General features: G+C 33.1%; 2 protein-coding genes and 2 pseudogenes across 3 annotated transcripts; 2 read left to right on the plus strand and 2 right to left on the minus strand.

Annotated features, from left to right (window-relative positions):
• Window positions 1-872: 872 nt before the first annotated feature.
• On the minus strand, window positions 873-2,900 carry LOC125200138 (LIM domain-containing protein WLIM1-like). The gene is made up of 5 exons (XM_089063298.1): window positions 2,654-2,900; window positions 1,862-1,958; window positions 1,733-1,776; window positions 1,565-1,654; window positions 873-1,246 (listed from the first exon to the last, which is right to left on the minus strand). Exons 1-5 carry the CDS (start codon window positions 2,786-2,788, stop codon window positions 1,052-1,054), a joined length of 561 nt encoding a protein of 186 aa, XP_088919424.1. The 5' UTR covers window positions 2,789-2,900; the 3' UTR covers window positions 873-1,051.
• Window positions 2,901-4,955: 2,055 nt separating this feature from the next.
• On the plus strand, window positions 4,956-7,459 carry LOC148933653 (protein FAR1-RELATED SEQUENCE 5-like; annotated as a pseudogene).
• A 1,251-nt stretch (window positions 7,460-8,710) lies between these two features.
• Window positions 8,711-9,752, minus strand: LOC148933654 (protein FAR1-RELATED SEQUENCE 5 pseudogene; annotated as a pseudogene).
• An 865-nt stretch (window positions 9,753-10,617) lies between these two features.
• Window positions 10,618-14,858, plus strand: QQT1 (P-loop containing nucleoside triphosphate hydrolases superfamily protein). 2 transcript variants are annotated; one of them, XM_048097144.2, is made up of 10 exons: window positions 10,618-10,822; window positions 10,998-11,042; window positions 11,158-11,300; window positions 11,829-11,903; window positions 12,585-12,688; window positions 12,866-13,022; window positions 13,110-13,197; window positions 13,966-14,038; window positions 14,116-14,246; window positions 14,604-14,858. In XM_048097144.2, the coding sequence occupies exons 1-10, from the start codon at window positions 10,731-10,733 to the stop codon at window positions 14,722-14,724; spliced, it is 1,029 nt and encodes a 342-aa protein (XP_047953101.1). In that variant the 5' UTR covers window positions 10,618-10,730; the 3' UTR covers window positions 14,725-14,858. The 2 variants fall into 2 exon arrangements, with proteins under 2 accessions (XP_047953101.1, XP_047953102.1); XM_048097145.2 differs by having other exon boundaries at window positions 10,621-10,822; window positions 11,158-11,237.
• The last annotated feature ends 1,841 nt before the right edge of the window (window positions 14,859-16,699 follow it).

Genomic DNA, 16,699 nt, shown 5'->3' on the forward strand with positions numbered 1-16,699 from the left:
TCAACAAAATTTTGAACATATTTGTTATTTATTGCATTTAACAGAATTTAGGAGGAGAATAATGTTTATTTTAGTGTATTTTTTTATTAATATTTGTGTTTTTATCTAAATATAAAGACTTGTTTATTTGACGAGAAAGTATAATTGGCAAAGAAAATGATTCAAGTATACAATATATGATTTCCAATAACTTCACTTTGCCATGTTTGGAAAAATATAATGATTTTGAATTTTATTGTTTATTTAAACACTAAATTTAAAATATACGGAAGTATTGATATATACATATAATCACTTTTCTGATTACAGAAATGCTAATTATTATGATAATTTCAATATATTTCATTAATAAAAAAATAGGCAATGACAATAAATAGATATCGTTAAGACTTGGGACGAAAAAGAAAACTATTTTTATCATAATAGATTCCGTATCTTTTGTACGAAAATATCAAGAAAAATTGTTAGGATTTTGAATTCATATTAATCAATTAAATACAATCAAGTAATTGATATAATAACTCATTTAACTAATTGACAAAATAATAAGTAGAGTACAATTTTTATTATTATATTATAACTATATCATACAATAATTTTAAAATTATTTAAAGATTTTCTTAGTAAAGTATTGATTGAAGAATAATGATTGTATTATTATATTTATTATTATAGTGTATAATTTAAATAATAAGGTTAAGATTTTATTGATAAGTTCTTAATTTATTAGTACATAATAATTATTATTGATTGAGATATCTTTTTAGAAAATAATTTTGAGAATAAGTACCTTCAAGAATCATTTTGAAAATCTTTTGATAAGGCCAAACAAAATAGTGTATCCTTTAGTGTAACGCCATTCAAGATTCATGTTGGGAAAGAGGTAGTATAAATGATCAAGTACAATACCCACGCATACATTGTATTCTTTTGAATTTCTCAATCTCCATTTTATTCTCAAACACCAAAAATAAGAACACAAGCCACACAAAACACATATGGAATCAATGTGGTCCCAATTAAAGTTCAAATACTATGATATGATCTTCAGCTACACTACCCCACTTGTGTTCTTGCTCTCTCCTTCTAACTGGCTCAAGTTGCCCTTCTCTTTGATGAGTTGAATGTGGTGGTGCTTGCAGTAGAGCCGCCCCTCATGCGCTATGTAGTTCGACGGGCTAATCGTGCACCCCCCATGGGTGCACTTGAAGCAGCTCTTGTGGTACGACGTCCCATTCACCGACACCTGCCATGGCACCATGTTACATTGTGCAACGAGACGAATCCCTTAAAAGTTCGTCCAAAGGTCTTGAGTTTGAATTCTTCATATAGATAAAATTATAACGAATGGTTTTACAATATCCGGTCTTTGACCTAGGCAAGGCCACATCTGCTCTCGCCTAAGACCCAAAAAGTACGATATATTCGTTTGGGAAATCTCCCAATTTAGAAGCTAATCATAGATTCTTTTCGATGGAACAATATGGTCGCTATGAGTATTAGCACCTAACTTGTTGAAGTGACTCGGGCATCCAAATACATCGTAAGCTAAATCGATACTTACCTTCTCAGTTGGATAGACAGTGTTCTTGCAGGCAAGGCATTTATCCCTTGTCCCACCAAACATGGTTGAAACCTTGTTAGCATTAGGTTTCTGCACAAAAATTAATCTTGATTAGTTAACTTCAATAAAAAGCATGAAAAAAATAAGCAAAAATATGTTTGAACTTACCTCAAAATCTGCTGGTTTCTCTGGCTTCACAATTTTGGGTGTGCCTGGTGAGAAAATCATGAGCAATGTGAGTGTTTTTGGCAAATCTTACATTGTTATGATGTTTTCCCTTAGCTGAATCGAAGATACCTTCGAAGCTTTTGTCTAGGCTGCCGGTTCTCTTGAAGAGCTGATCAAAGTGAGGCCTGCAGTAGAGAACTCCCTCAAAAGAGTTGTAGTTCCCTAGCTGCAATCAACAACAATGCATACTCAATCCTATCCATCCCACAACTTTTAAATCAGACGAAAAAACATGAAATTTGGATTTGCTCGCAATTATCCTATTGAGAAAAAAAAATTGCCTGCGCGTAGTAGTATTATGTTGATATTTTTAATCCAAATGGCTCACCTACGATGACATCAGTGTATAATTTCTGGGCTATCATGTCATGACAAATTGTAACGGATATTTGTGAACAAATCCAAATTCCGGTAGATATTTATAGTTGCACGCTAGATTATAATTTAACCAACCTTCATGATTTTTCCGACAATCTACCTTTTATAATTTATCTAAGTGCAAGATTTTTCCATTATTGAAAGTGTTGTTTTTTTGGCTTGGAATTCTGGAATACATATCCATTAAAGCAGATCTTCTATTGAAGAAAAAAACATAAAACTAGAGAATTAATTTAACAGAACAGATCATTATTATTGTTGATTATACATCTTTTCAAGATTGGATCCAAGATTTCTTGCTAAATTATTACAATCATATTTAAATCAAGCACTACTTCATAATTATGAAATGAGATCTTAATAGTAGATTTGAAAGTGAAGCCTCCCAATTCTGAGCTCTGAGATCCAGCTAACTGATGTGCTTAAGTATAAATTAAGCATAAATTTCCAGATGCAATCAAGAAAGCCAAAACCAAAGTGTACCTTGAGAGTGCCTTTGCAGTGGTGGCATCTAAAGCAAGCCTTGTGGAAGACTCTGTTGTCTGCAGTGAGCTTGTCTACAAGATATACAGTCTTCTCACATGCCATGCATTTCTGAGTTGTACCTGCAAATGCCATTGCCTTTCAATGGCAAGAGATGAATTGTGTGTGTTTTGTTTTGTGCAGCCGAAGAGATAAAGGGACTTTGTGTTGATTGAATAGTGTAATAATTGCAAGGTTGGGGGAATTGCTATTTGTCTTTCATTTGGTCCCATTTTCAAGAAATATATTTATACTATATACCTACCAATTTTTTTTATTCTTTTGTTTGTAAATAAAATTAATTCCCTCTTATCTAATTCCATATTTGGAGAATCAAATAGGCGAGCAGGTATGTCGAGCACAAAACTCATAAACAAGAGAAAGAGGGAGCGTGAATTTTTTTATGTGACATAGTATCCATTTCTTGATAAACCGTCTTTTAAGCTGGTTTTGAGTTCGAATATCGCAAACACTTCTCAGCAATAAGTTTATAATCCTAAGTATAGTATTACGTGGATGTATCACATATGTTGTCGATAGTATTATTTAGATGTTTATGTGGGTTGGTTTAAGAAATTATATTCATGGGGTTAGTTTGTTTGATGGTACACATTAGAGACAAGATATCATGATTGTTATTTCACTTAAAAGATAATTGAAGTCACATTCTTGGTAGGAAACCACAATTGGTTGGCCATGTCACATTTTCTTGACCGATTCAATTTGTTACTTCCTAATTCAGTGGGTTACAAGTTACAACAATAAGTACATCCTTTCCATATCATTAATTTCGTTGTTTTTATTGTTGTTTTTATTCTGAATTGTTTTGTTCTATTATTTTGCTAAAGATGGCTACAATTCAGAAGTTATAATGTCAAATTTCATCATGAAAAATAAAAATAAAAATATCATACTATACTAGTACATAATAGATGTAGTCACTTAAATGGACCATATTCAAGAATGAAGGTGGAGGACCACATTTATCGATATAATAATTCAAGAATCCAAAGAAATGAGAGTGATTGATTATTGTTTTGCCAGACGATATTGGTTTGCACACTCAACACCCATAAATAATCATATGATTACTGCAGCTATCTGTCTTGATATTTTATACTTTCAAAATTGAAATAGTAGTAGTATATTTTTATATTAATATCAATGAGATCTAAATTAATTAAAAGCGTGCTGAATCATTGAGGCTTGGATATGAATCATATGATATACTAACACATTGCAGATCTAAATTAATTAAAAGCGTGCTGAATCATTGAGGCTTGGATATGAATCATATGATATACTAACACATTGCACATATCATACTTATGTGCTAATTTAGTGTCCCTAATAAAATGGGTACTATAATCTGGAGATGAGAGTATAATTATTAATTATAATTCAATAAAATAGTCAAGCCATATCGACAAATAAAATGATTTTTGTCGAAGTTCCATTGTTGACCATTCAAGGAAATAATTTCACTTTCCAGCAAAAATTGTAGTACTAGTGAATACACTTCAATAAGTACTAGTATATGATAGTATACGAGAGCAATGAAGAGACCACACAACAATTTTATATACCCACCTCTATTGCAATTGCACTCTTACTTAATTTAATTTTATAGTAAAATATTGAAAATTGATATGCTGAGGGACAATTTGTGAGGGACTATGAACGCCTCTTCCTACCACGTCAGCAATCTTTATTTTATTTTATTTTTATAGAATTCTCTCGCCTCTAATTTAACGGAATATTAACCTATTCAATGAGAATTCTGCTGAATACGCTGTTTTCATAAAAAATTGAGATTACATTGTTGATCGCTTTTCTCAAATTTTCCACGCCCACGTTCTCCTCAAGAATTCGCTAGTCAAGTTTGCACCAGTTGTTGTTTTAATTTTCACATAGATGAGTACAGGTTTGAATTTTTACTACACCTTTTGTTGTTCTTTTTCCCAAACGTAATGTCAATTGATTACACATGATTTGTTTTTCTTTATTGGATCAAGAAATATCAAGCATTAGTTTCATTTATTTAAGTTACTAATGCTCTTTCTTGTTTTAATATCGTACAGTTATGGAAGAAGATGTTCATGTAAGTAGTTTTAACCTTTTCTTCTTTATTAATTGTTTAATTTTTATTTTTTTATGTAGATTATATTTTATAGAATTTATTTCCTCACTGCATTTTGAGAAACTAAGTTGCACGATTTATTTACCTGCAAAGAATGATGAAGAGGATATCAACTCTTTGAGTGAAAATATGAACGAGAATCTATATATCCCTCAAGTTGCAAACGATCGAAAGCCGGAAATTGGAATGAGATTTGCAACGGTTGATGATGCGTTTGCATACTACAATCAGTATGCACGGGAAGCTGGTTTTAGCGCAAGATCAAGTAGTAGCAAAAAGAACAAGAAAAACAATGAGCTTGTTTGGAAACAATTTGTGTGCTTCAAAGCTGGTCAAACTGATGAGAATCGTTCAAAAAAAAGAGCAGTGAATGGTGCCACGATCAATTCAAGAGCTCGTGGTGAAGTTAGAACTGATTGTAAGGCAAAAATTTCGATTGTCAAGCAACAAATTGGACCGGATTGGAGTGTCAGCGTCTTTGTGGAAGGTCATAATCATGGACTTTCGACTCCTTCAAAAGTTCACTTGCTTCGATCACACCGTAATGTTTCTACTGTGAAGAAAGTATTAACTCAAAAATTTTCAGAAGCTAACATTCCGACATGTCAGCAAATGCAACTATTAGAGATTGAGTATGGTGGACCTGAAAGTATAGGTTGCATAGAAAGAGATATTAGGAATTTTGAGAAAGAATTAAGGGATGAACAAAAGGGAATCGATGCTGAAACTCTGATAGAATTCTTTACATCTGAGAAAGAGAAGAACAAATCATTTTTCTTTGATTTTTGAGACAGATTCGAATAATAGGTTCAGCCGATGTTTTTGGGCAGATCCTAAGTCAAGAGCAGCCTATAGTGTATTTGGTGATGTCGTTGTGTTGGATTCAACTTATAACACCAATAAGTATGCAATGATTTTTACACCTTTCGTAGGGGTTAATCATCATCATCAAACTATAGTTTTTGGATGTGGATTTCTAAGCGATGAGAAAACTAAATCATATATTTGGTTGCTTGAGAAGTTTATTGAAGCTATGCCAACAAGTGCTCCAAAAGCAATCATCACCGATCAAGATCCGGCATTGACAAAAGCACTTGCAAGAGTTTTGCCGGAAACTGTGCATCGCTATTGTTTGTGGCATATATTGAACAAGTTTCCAGAAAAGATTTCTCCAGTAACTTTTCGGGACCACTATCAGAGTATTAAAAATGTTATAAAAAATTCTACATCTTCAGAAGAATTTGAGCATGGTTGGAAGGAGGTAATTAGAAGTGCTAACTTGGAGCAAAATAGTTGGATATTGTTGATGTATGGACTGCGACATAAGTGGGTTCCAACATACTTTAGCCACATATTTTTTGTTGGGATGTCAAGTAGTCAGAGATCTGAGAGTTCACATTCGTTTTTCAAAAAATATGTCTCCAATAAGAACTCATTGATGGATTTTATCACACGTTTCAATAGAGCATTGAGACACCAGAGACACAATGAGTTAGTTGCTGACCATATTGACATGAATGAGCATCCCAAAATCAAAACATGTTGGCCAATAGAGACTCAAATGGTTAAAGTGTATACAAGAAAAAAATGGACGGAATTTCAAGATGAAATAAGTCAAAGTCATGGTTACCTTGTGCAATATGCCTCTACACAAGATGATATTACGATTTACAATGTGATGAATTTCCAAAATTCTTCATCCTCGAAACCAAGGCTGCTCACACATGATAGACAAAGAGATCATATATCTTGTACTTGTGGAAAATTTGAGTTTGATGGTATTCCGTGCAGACACATGCTAGCTTTCTTCCGAATTAGCCAAATATCTGAACTGCCTGACAAGTATATACTCAAGCGATGGACACGAGAAGCAAAGATTGATATTATATATACAATAGATGATGAAAATGCTAATGATGATCCAACAAAACTTCTGATGTCGCGACACTCCAAGTTATCTTATAAAGCTTCAATATTGATTGATGATGCATCTTTGACGGATGAGAGGACAAAGTTTTTGGATGAACAACTTGACTATATACATGTAAAATCAAAGAGATGGGTATTAGTCCAACAACTAAGTTCAGTACTCAGAGAAGGAAAAACTTAGATAAATCAGTTAGTATAGGCGATCCTTCTCAAATTAGAACAAAAGGGTGTGGTAAGAGAATGTTATCTTCAAAGGAGAAGTCAACTGTAAAGCCTAGGGCCTGCCATGGATATGGGATTCGTGGAGTATCACACGACAAACGTAATTGTCCAGATTTGCATGACGGGTATGTGTATGATTGTGAAATTTTATCATTTATATTGTATAGTTATTTAAGTAATCAACAAATATCACTTCATCATTTTTACTGTTATATTTGAATTACAGGTCAGCTGCAGGTGATTGCCATGACAGTTATTAATTTGCAATTGAAAAGGATTGATGTTCATACAGTAAAATGTGGCTTTTATGAACAGTGCATATATTGGAACTTAGCAATAAGAAGGAGAAAACTGGATCTGTTATGCAAGTTGAAGGAGAATACTTGGCTTTAAGGCAGAATGATCTCACTTTATTTTCAAAAGGAGTTGTAATTGCTACCTTGGAGTTAATTGTGTTTTTGATGATGTTAGACTGATTACTAGAGTTAGGACTCAATATAATATTTAGTGTTTTTAATTTCATGTTGATTCATTTGAACTTTTTTTGTTTCTACGGTTTCAAACATAATTTGTTTGGCAATTCTTCAATAGTAATTTTTTTGAGGTATTTTAATCAACCTTCGACATCTTCTATTGTTGCTATGTTATTTGCTTGCATTTCTTTGGATAAACTGAAGAATGTCTTCATTAGTGTGATTGATAAAAAATTTTGATTAGTTACTTTTACTTCAAACATTCATCACAAAAAATTGTCTTCTTCACTCTTTCAATACCATAATATCTCCTTAGTAACTCTTCCTCATTGCTTGAGAAATTAAAGAGAAACTCTCCAGAAAATGGCACTCTAGACAAAGTGCTGCTAAATTTTAATATGTATCAGTTTGCTGATAACTTTTCAAATCTGTATAATCCTTGAATCCTAATGTAATGTTTAGGCATCCTTATTTTAAGTTTTTGCATTCTCTTTATCCATTATGAATTGAGTTTAATTCTTAACCAAGTAAACATAGTACAATTATACATCACAAAGAAAAAATATGCTTCTTTGCAAGACTAAGTATGTTAAATGAACAAGTGCAAGTTTTACTGAAGCATTTTCTCGAACAGTTAAGTTGCAAGAACTTTCAATGTAATTCCTCACAATCTCAAATCACACCATTCTGAAATATAAAATGATTAATAAATATACAACCAATTCAATTGTTTAACAATGAAAAAACAACAAAAAATATCCAAAAATCATTATCAATATTCAACACTGTTTCTTACGAAAGTGCCTAACTTCTAATCAACTATAGGCTATTCAATTCATCACCCTCCATTGCATCTCCATTCCAACCCAATTGCATAACAACACATTTCATTCAAGCTAGTCATGAATTTTGTAAGAGAACAATTGTAGTATCATATTGATTGTGAAAAAAAAGAGAATATTTATGGAGAATTTGTGCGGTACCAAAATCGAATTAACCTATTTTTCTTCTTCTTGTTTGCATTCATTCTCTTCATCTTGATAAAATAAAATAAAAAGTTGAGAATTGGCAGGAGAAGAAACGCTGCGAGCAGGGTGAATTTTTTGTAAATCTCGGCAGTTGCGTTAAATTAGAGGCGAGAGAATTCTATGAAAATAATATAAAATAAAGATTGCTAATGTGGCAGAAAGAGGCGCTCATAGTCCCTCACAAATTGTCCCTCAGCATATCAATTCTCAATTCACAAATTGTCCCTCAACATATCAACTTGTTCAATATATGCCACAAACAATAGCGATGCACAATTTCCGGCAAAACTCTTGCAAGTGCTTTTGTCAATGCCGGATCTTGATCGGTGATGATTGCTTTTGGAGCACTTGTTGGCATAGCTTCAATAAACTTCTCAAGCAACCAAATATATGATTTAGTTTTCTCATCGCTTAGAAATCCACATCCAAAAACTATAGTTTGATGATGATGATTAATCCCTACGAAAGGTGTAAAAATCATTGCATACTTATTGGTGTTATAAGTTGAATCCAACACAACGACATCACCAAATACACTATAGGCTGCTCTTGACTTAGGATCTGCCCAAAAACATCGGCTGAACCTATTATTCGAATCTGTCTCAAAAGTCAAAGAAAAATGATTTGTTCTTCTCTTTCTCAGATGTAAAGAATTCTATCAGAGTTTCAGCATCGATTCCCTTTTGTTCATCCCTTAATTCTTTCTCAAAATTCCTAATATCTCTTTCTGTGCAACCTATACTTTCAGGTCCACCATACTCAATCTCTAATAGTTGCATTTGCTGACATGTCGGAATGTTACCTTCTGAAAATTTTTGAGTTAATACTTTCTTCACAGTAGAAACATTACGGTGTGATCGAAGCAAGTGAACTTTTGAAGGAGTCGAAAGTCCATGATTATGACCTTCCACAAAGACGCTGACACTCCAATCCGATCCAGTTTGTTGCTTGACAATCGAAATTTTTGCCTTACAATCAGTTCTAACTTCACCACGAGCTCTTGAATTGATCGTGGCACCATTCACTGCTCTTTTTTTTGAACGATTCTCATCAGTTTGACCAGCTTTGAAGCACACAAATTGTTTTCAAACAAGCTCATTGTTTTTCTTGTTCTTTTTGCTACTACTTGATCTTGCGCTAAAACCAGCTTCCCGTGCATACTGATTGTAGTATGCAAACGCATCATCAACCGTTGCAAATCTCATTCCAATTTCCGGCTTTCGATCGTTTGCAACTTGAGGGATATATAGATTCTCGTTCATATTTTCACTCAAAGAGTTGATATCCTCTTCATCATTCTTTGCAGGTAAATAAATCGTGCAACTTAGTTTCTCAAAATGCAGTGAGGTAATAAATTCTATAAAATATAATCTACATAAAAAAATAAAAATTAATACAATTAATAAAGAAGAAAAGGTTAAAACTACTTACATGAGCATCTTCTTCCATAACTGTACGATATCAAAACAAGAAAGAGCATTAGTAACTTAAATAAATGAAACTAATGCTTGATATTTCTTGATCCAATAAAGAAAAACAAATCATGTGTAATCAATTGACATTACGTTTGGGAAAAAGAACAACAAAAGGTGTAGTAAAAATTCAAACCTGTACTCATCTATGTGCAAATTAAAACAACAACTGGTGCAAACTTGACTAGCGAATTCTTGAGGAGGACTTGAGCGTGGAAAATTTGAGAAAAGCGATCAGCAATGTAATCTCAATTTTTTATGAAAACGGCGTATTCAGCAGAATTCTCATTGAATAGGTTAATATTGCGTTAAATTAGAGGCGGGAGAATTCTATGAAAATAAAATAAAATAAAGATTGCTGACGTGGCAGGAAGAGGCGCTCATAGTCCCTCACAAATTGTCCCTCTGCTTATCAATTCTCATTCTTTATTATATACAAATAATAAATTTGATTGCACGTACAATCAAAACCACATAAAATATTTTTATTGACTATAGTAAAAATTACTAAACGCTGTTATATGCATAAAAATTAGACAAAAAAAAAAAGTGAGGCAGAATAATAAAAAAACAAATGAACTAAGTTACAGATTTAGAGTGAAAAACAAAAGGCAACTGAAACAAGATAAACCGTAAAAACTCTTAATTTTAAAAGAGCCCAAAAAAAGAACAAATTATATTGAAAGAGGGGTTTTGGGTTTTAGGTCATTTTAATCTCCACAAATTAACCGTAAAAACTCTAATTTTGAGCTGAAGAAATTGATCGGAAGAACAATGGTGTTCGGTCAAGTGGTTATTGGACCACCGGGCTCCGGCAAGACCACCTACTGCAACGGCATGTCTCAGTTCCTCCAGCTCGTCGGCCGGTACTTTATGAACTTTCACCAATCTTGTCCTCTACTTATTTTCACCTTTTTTCGCATCAAATGCTACTATAATGCGTTCTCGAATGCGGAATTCTGGAAAAAGTCTAATCTTGATTGTTACTGAGGTTTTGGGTTATGAATTTACTTTGGTGTTGTGTTTTTTGAATTGTTGCAGGAAGGTTGCGGTGATCAACTTGGATCCAGCTAATGATTCTTTGCCGTATCCTTTTCGTTTGTTGTTTTCCGTGTGATTAAAATTCGCCTATTGTTACTTACTGGTGGAGTTATTTTGTGTATTTGGATGTTATGTGAGCTTATTCCTTATTGTAATGAAGATATGACTGTGCAATTAATATCGAGGATTTGATTAAGCTTGAAGATGTCATGGCGGAGCATTCTCTTGGCCCTAATGGAGGTGTAACTTTTGTGCTGGTTGTCGAACTTTATAGGGTTATTCGAGTTGCAGATATGCAGCTAGGTGTAACTTTCGAATGATTATTTTTTCGATTTATAGTTTGCGGACTTTCTTCGATTCAGCTAGATTTGTAGTTTGCAGATATGCAGCTTGGTGTCACGCATTGCTTTCCAAAGAAGACTTCAGCATAAGGCAATATGTACAACTCAAACACGATCCAATCCTGTGTTATTTGAGTTTGCCATATTGTTTTGTTCTAAAGTCTTTATACTGTTTGAGTTCTGTAGCTATTTATGAGCAGTGCTACTTCAGTGATTCAACTATCAGTTACTGAATTATGTGTCGATTTTTGTGTACTGGTTTTATGTTTACTTGATGGACGAAGTGGTGTGGCTTTGAATGGTCTTTTACTTGTTGTGAATGAAAAATTGGTAATGTTTAGTTATTGTTTGTTTTTTCTTCAAGCACGTAATGAACCGTTCATTTTTCAATGTATCAAAACATTTATATAAAGTGACATTCTGTGGATATGATAGTATGTTTTTGTTAGTCTATTTCATTGATGGAAAATTATTCTGTCATGTTCAACAGGTCTTGTTTACTGCATGGATTTTTTGGACAAGAACATCGATTGGTTAGAAGCCAAACTGAAACCCCTTCTCAAAGGTTGCTTAGTCTTTTGATTATTAGTTCATCTTGCTTATTTATTTTTGATGCGTTCCATCTGTTTATAATTTTATGTCACCAGCAGATACAAATGATTCATCAAAATGGCTAGCCCTTTTTCGTTTTAGTAATTGTCAAGAAATGGTGATTTTTAAATGCTGATTTAAAAAATATAACTGATTATGGTGGGGTTTTCCAAGCTTCCTAAACCATATGATGGTCTTCCTTTCAACAAAATAGAAGCAAAATTACGAGAGATGGTAACAGTTTTGGGGCACCAAACATTGTTGTGTTACAAACTTGACAGAGATATATTTTCTTTGTTGATTTTCCTGTGTTTTAAAATTAGTAACTTTTGTAAGTAAAATCAAGATGTCCTGATTCTGTGTTACTCAACAATAAAGCTATTAATGGACTTGTATAATTGTTTCATACCTAGAGCAACAATTGTTGCCGACCTTCATGATACTTCAGATACTTTGTCTATGCAAGATTGTCCTTTCCATCAACGATTGTTGTTTTATTTGCTCATACTGCATTCTTCCTATTATCCTATCAGTTTATGCTTGCTGCTAGCAATTGTATTGTACTGTTATCTATGTTAATCCTTTTCATTTTATTCACTCCAGAACTATATTCCAATTTTTCATTAAGGAGGGTGAAACTGATGTCATTTTGCAGATCACTATCTTCTCTTTGATTTCCCTGGCCAGGTGGAACTCTTTTTTCTTCATGAAAATGCCAAAAAAGTCATCATGAGACTTGTCAAGAAGTTAGATCTCAGGGTATATTGTTCATCTCTGCAATTGCTTCCATTACCTTGAAATTTTACAGGATGCAACTTCTTTTTCAAAATGATTAGTTTTGTTATTTGACGCTTATGTATTAGTACTTGTAACCAATGAGGCTTCCTATTTGGAACTAGTTGTTGAAATTCTTAATGGTCCCTCTCTGTTTTGCAGTTGACTGCTGTTCACTTGATTGATGCTCACCTTTGTAGCGATCCAGGGAAGTATATTAGCGCACTGCTGCTTTCACTGTCAACCATGCTACACATGGAGCTCCCCCATGTTAATGTTTTGTCAAAGATCGATCTTATTGAAAGCTATGGCAAGCTAGGTTAGAGCTATTTGATTAGCTAGGACATAAACTATCTTATTTAAGTTCTGATGTCATGCTTGTATTAACCCTTTGCTTATTTTGCAGCTTTCAACCTTGACTTCTACACTGATGCACATGATTTATCGTATCTACAGCATCATCTTGACCAAGATCCACGATCTGCTAAGTATAGGTATGAAACCAGTCTGAGTCATATATAGAAGTTGACGTTGATGTTAGAATGCTCTATTTGGCATCTAATGACTTGATGTATTGAAGTAGCATAAATCTCCTTCATATTAGTGATTGAGAATGAGCTCTAGTGGAATTTAATATCAAAGACATAGGTCGTCCATTTAGTACAATCATCTGTCTAATGTTTCTGTGACTTGGCTGTTGAAACTCTACTCATCAATGGTGGGATCTTGCAATCTCTGGTATTGCATAATTGGCAAGATATGAAATGCATTCTGTGATCACCTCTTATAAGCTTTTATGGAGGATAATCGTTTGATATCCAATAGCTCCAGCACACCTCTTTACTTGCCTGCTAGTTGCTTATAGAAATCTTGATACTTGCATATACATTTTGAACAGATTATTCAAAATTTCAATTTAGGGTCTGTTGTTAGGCCCGATCTGGACGCTATAATACTATATACGATGGTAGCATGTTTGACAAGCTTAAGCTATGAAAGATTGTAATTGTATTGTATGTTGGTTCCAACAAAATGGCTATCTGCTTTAACTTCTATAGTTTCATTTATTAATTGCTATGTTTTCAGTGGAGATTCACTATAATTTGGAGCCAGGAATACTAGCATGTATGAGTTCCACTAGCTATCACATGTAGAGGCCCATTTTTCGCAATTTTCATCCTTTTGAAGATTAATCTGGTTCCATAATTGTGTATGTTTCATGTAGTCAAGCTACCAATACACTGTTTCTTTACTTTCTCCAGAAAGCTAACAAAGGAGCTCTGTGAAGTTATAGAAAATTTCAGCCTTGTCGACTTCACCACTCTGGACATTCAGGCATGTTTACATCCCTGTATGATGTAATGGTCAGTTCTGAGTGCATATATACTGAGCTTCTACCCATGGTTTTTCAGGATAAGGTGAGCGTTGGGAATCTAGTTAAACTGATTGACAAGACCAACGGATACATATTTGCTGGGATTGATTCAAGTGCAGTTGAATTTAGCAAAATCGCAGTTGGTCAAGTTGATTGGGATTATTACAGATATCCTTTTCTCGTCTTAATCTTTCGTCTACACATGCTCCCTTCCTCATTTTAGTTCTTTATATTATTTCCTTAGTATACATATGCAATTGCTTTTCACATTATCTTGATTTTTGTACTTTTGACACAGTAATTTTCGTATAGGAGTATATTCTTGTTCGATAATTCAGTGCGAGCTAGATTTGCATAAATCTAAACCTCAAAGAGTCTTAGCAAGCAACATTTTAATTCATGTTCCAGATATAAATTATTGTTGCTCGTTCCTCGTCTGAAGCTGTTTCTCATTAAACACTTGAACATTCTAACATTTGATCCAACTATGAATTCAGTCTGGTTTTCCTTGACATAGCAGTTCACAGTGGCAGCTGTGCAGGAGAAGTACATAAAAGACGACGAAGTATTTGATGACGAGATCATCACTTCACCACAACCACCATCGTCTATTGCTGAACATGATCTTCAAAAGGATGAACGTTGATGATATTGCTCGTGCACTTTAAAACTGTAAGTTTCCTCTGCAGTTGTGCCATAGATTTCGACTACAGCTTGAACATAATGTAGTACGGAGGCAACATTATTGTATATGTGAAGATCATGAATTTTGTCTTGTTACTTTAGCTTTGATGATCGAGTTCAAGATCATGTCTACTGAATTGAATTTCCTAGTTCTTTCTTTTTTGGAAAAAGAAAAGATGTTTGATTAAATCAAGTCTGAAAGATTTAGGAAGATTCTTTCACTTTTGCCGATGTAGATGTAAGTAGTCTAGTAGGTCGCACGATTTATGAACATATTTTTAAAAATGCGATTTATCTAGAAAATGTAAGTAAAGCATGAACAAACAGCAGTTTCAAGTCGTCTTCTAGATTACCTTGATTTTCAAATTTATTTTTCTACTTCTAGATGCCTTGATCAAAGATGCCAATCATTTAATTTTCATGCATAATTTGACTTGCATAAATGGATTTTCCATTTCATACATGAAGCTTGAAAGTTCTCTCAAAACTTGTGGATAAATAATGGTTTTAAATTCTTTGGGATCTTATCTTCAATTATTACATGCTATATATGGAAAAAAGTTACTAATATTCCAAAAAAATCTCTCATTTTCATACATCATTGGCGAGCTGAAATGTAGTCATTCTTGAGTGGCTATATGTTTGGACTAATTATAAACAAACTAATTCTGAATACTATTGACACGTTCGCACAGTAAATTTAAATTTCTAATTGAACTACAAATATGCGAATGCGACGCATATTTTGTTATTAACACAAGCTTATTTCGAATAAATAAATGGTTGTATTAGGAATTGATTTTAGTTAAATCAATTTTCGCAAGTGATGTCGTGAATCCCATTTGCAACAATAATACTACTATACTAGTAGTAGTATTTAATTAGAACATCTAAATCTCATCAACAAGCTCGTGTAAAAAATCATGATATTCGAATAGGACAAATTGAAAGTTTGAGACATTGTTAAAACGTTTTCCATTGTGAATTTTTTATAGTTCTTCACAACAGATTGAAAGGCTTTTATAGAATTAATTCACTTGAAATGATGAAAGTCATTTAATTTAGCCCATCCATGGAAATTTAGGACTCAAGCTTCCAAACCCTATTATCTATTATTACAGCGCGCCTTTTTCCATATATTCATTGACTACTATTTCAAATATAAACTAAACCTTTCTCATTATCGTATCATTATTATACTACAAGAATGGGATTTATTCGATGATGCGAAATACTTACACAATTGTCCAATCTGTGTCGTGGAAATACTGTCTACACCTCATCCAAAAAACCTGGGAAAATATCGGTGCACATATAAGATTGAACCCAAGATCTATCGCTAAGGAAGGTGTTTGTGGTACTTGAGCTACGTATTCATTGATGAAACTTTAATTAACATTAAATCCTATAAATGGCCGTCCATTTATAAAATACTAATTTAACCAGCCTTCTATACTATCGATATTTATACAGATTTAGGCAGAACTAATTATGCTCAATAAAGATATCCAAAACACACATATACTACTATTACGTTCTTTATTCGAATTATGTAAGATTATAACATACTGTCAATAATATGCTCCAAGTTTGATTTAACAAAATTAATAAGCTAGCTTCAACGGCTTATCTAGTGATCAGAAGAATATTTAATCAAATATAAACAAATCAAACTCAAGTTAATCTAGTACTAATATTCAGCTTGTGAGTTTGCTGGAAAATTAAAATATAAATTAAATTTGTTAGTTTGAGAAGTTAACATATTGTTTTAAATCCATAATTTGTTAGCAATATTCCCCTTGGAAATTTTAGTACTATCTTATTGATTTCCGTCGTACAAATACGTACAGCCTAACAAAATCATATACCAAAATTTATTCCTCCTCTCACTCTCCTCCATTGGCCTTCAGAAATTATATTATGTTTTTAGATAAAAA

Source organism: Salvia hispanica, chromosome 1 (genome assembly GCF_029641045.1).
Source record: "Salvia hispanica isolate PSC_SH4W2 chromosome 1, Shi_PSC_v1, whole genome shotgun sequence".
NCBI lineage: Eukaryota > Viridiplantae > Streptophyta > Magnoliopsida > Lamiales > Lamiaceae > Salvia > Salvia hispanica.

Coding starts and splice junctions, on each gene's coding strand:
- LOC125200138 (XM_089063298.1), bottom strand. CDS start 2,788: ATGGCATTTGCAGGTACAACTCAGAAATGCATGGCATGTGAGAAGACT. Junction 1,655..1,732: donor AGAAACCAGCAGATTTTGAG/GTAAGTTCAAAC, acceptor ATTTTTGTGCAG/AAACCTAATGCTAACAAGGT. Junction 1,247..1,564: donor CTGTCTATCCAACTGAGAAG/GTAAGTATCGAT, acceptor GTGCCATGGCAG/GTGTCGGTGAATGGGACGTC.
- QQT1 (XM_048097144.2), top strand. CDS start 10,731: ATGGTGTTCGGTCAAGTGGTTATTGGACCACCGGGCTCCGGCAAGACC. Junction 10,823..10,997: donor TTCCTCCAGCTCGTCGGCCG/GTACTTTATGAA, acceptor GAATTGTTGCAG/GAAGGTTGCGGTGATCAACT. Junction 14,247..14,603: donor GTTGATTGGGATTATTACAG/ATATCCTTTTCT, acceptor ATAGCAGTTCAC/AGTGGCAGCTGTGCAGGAGA.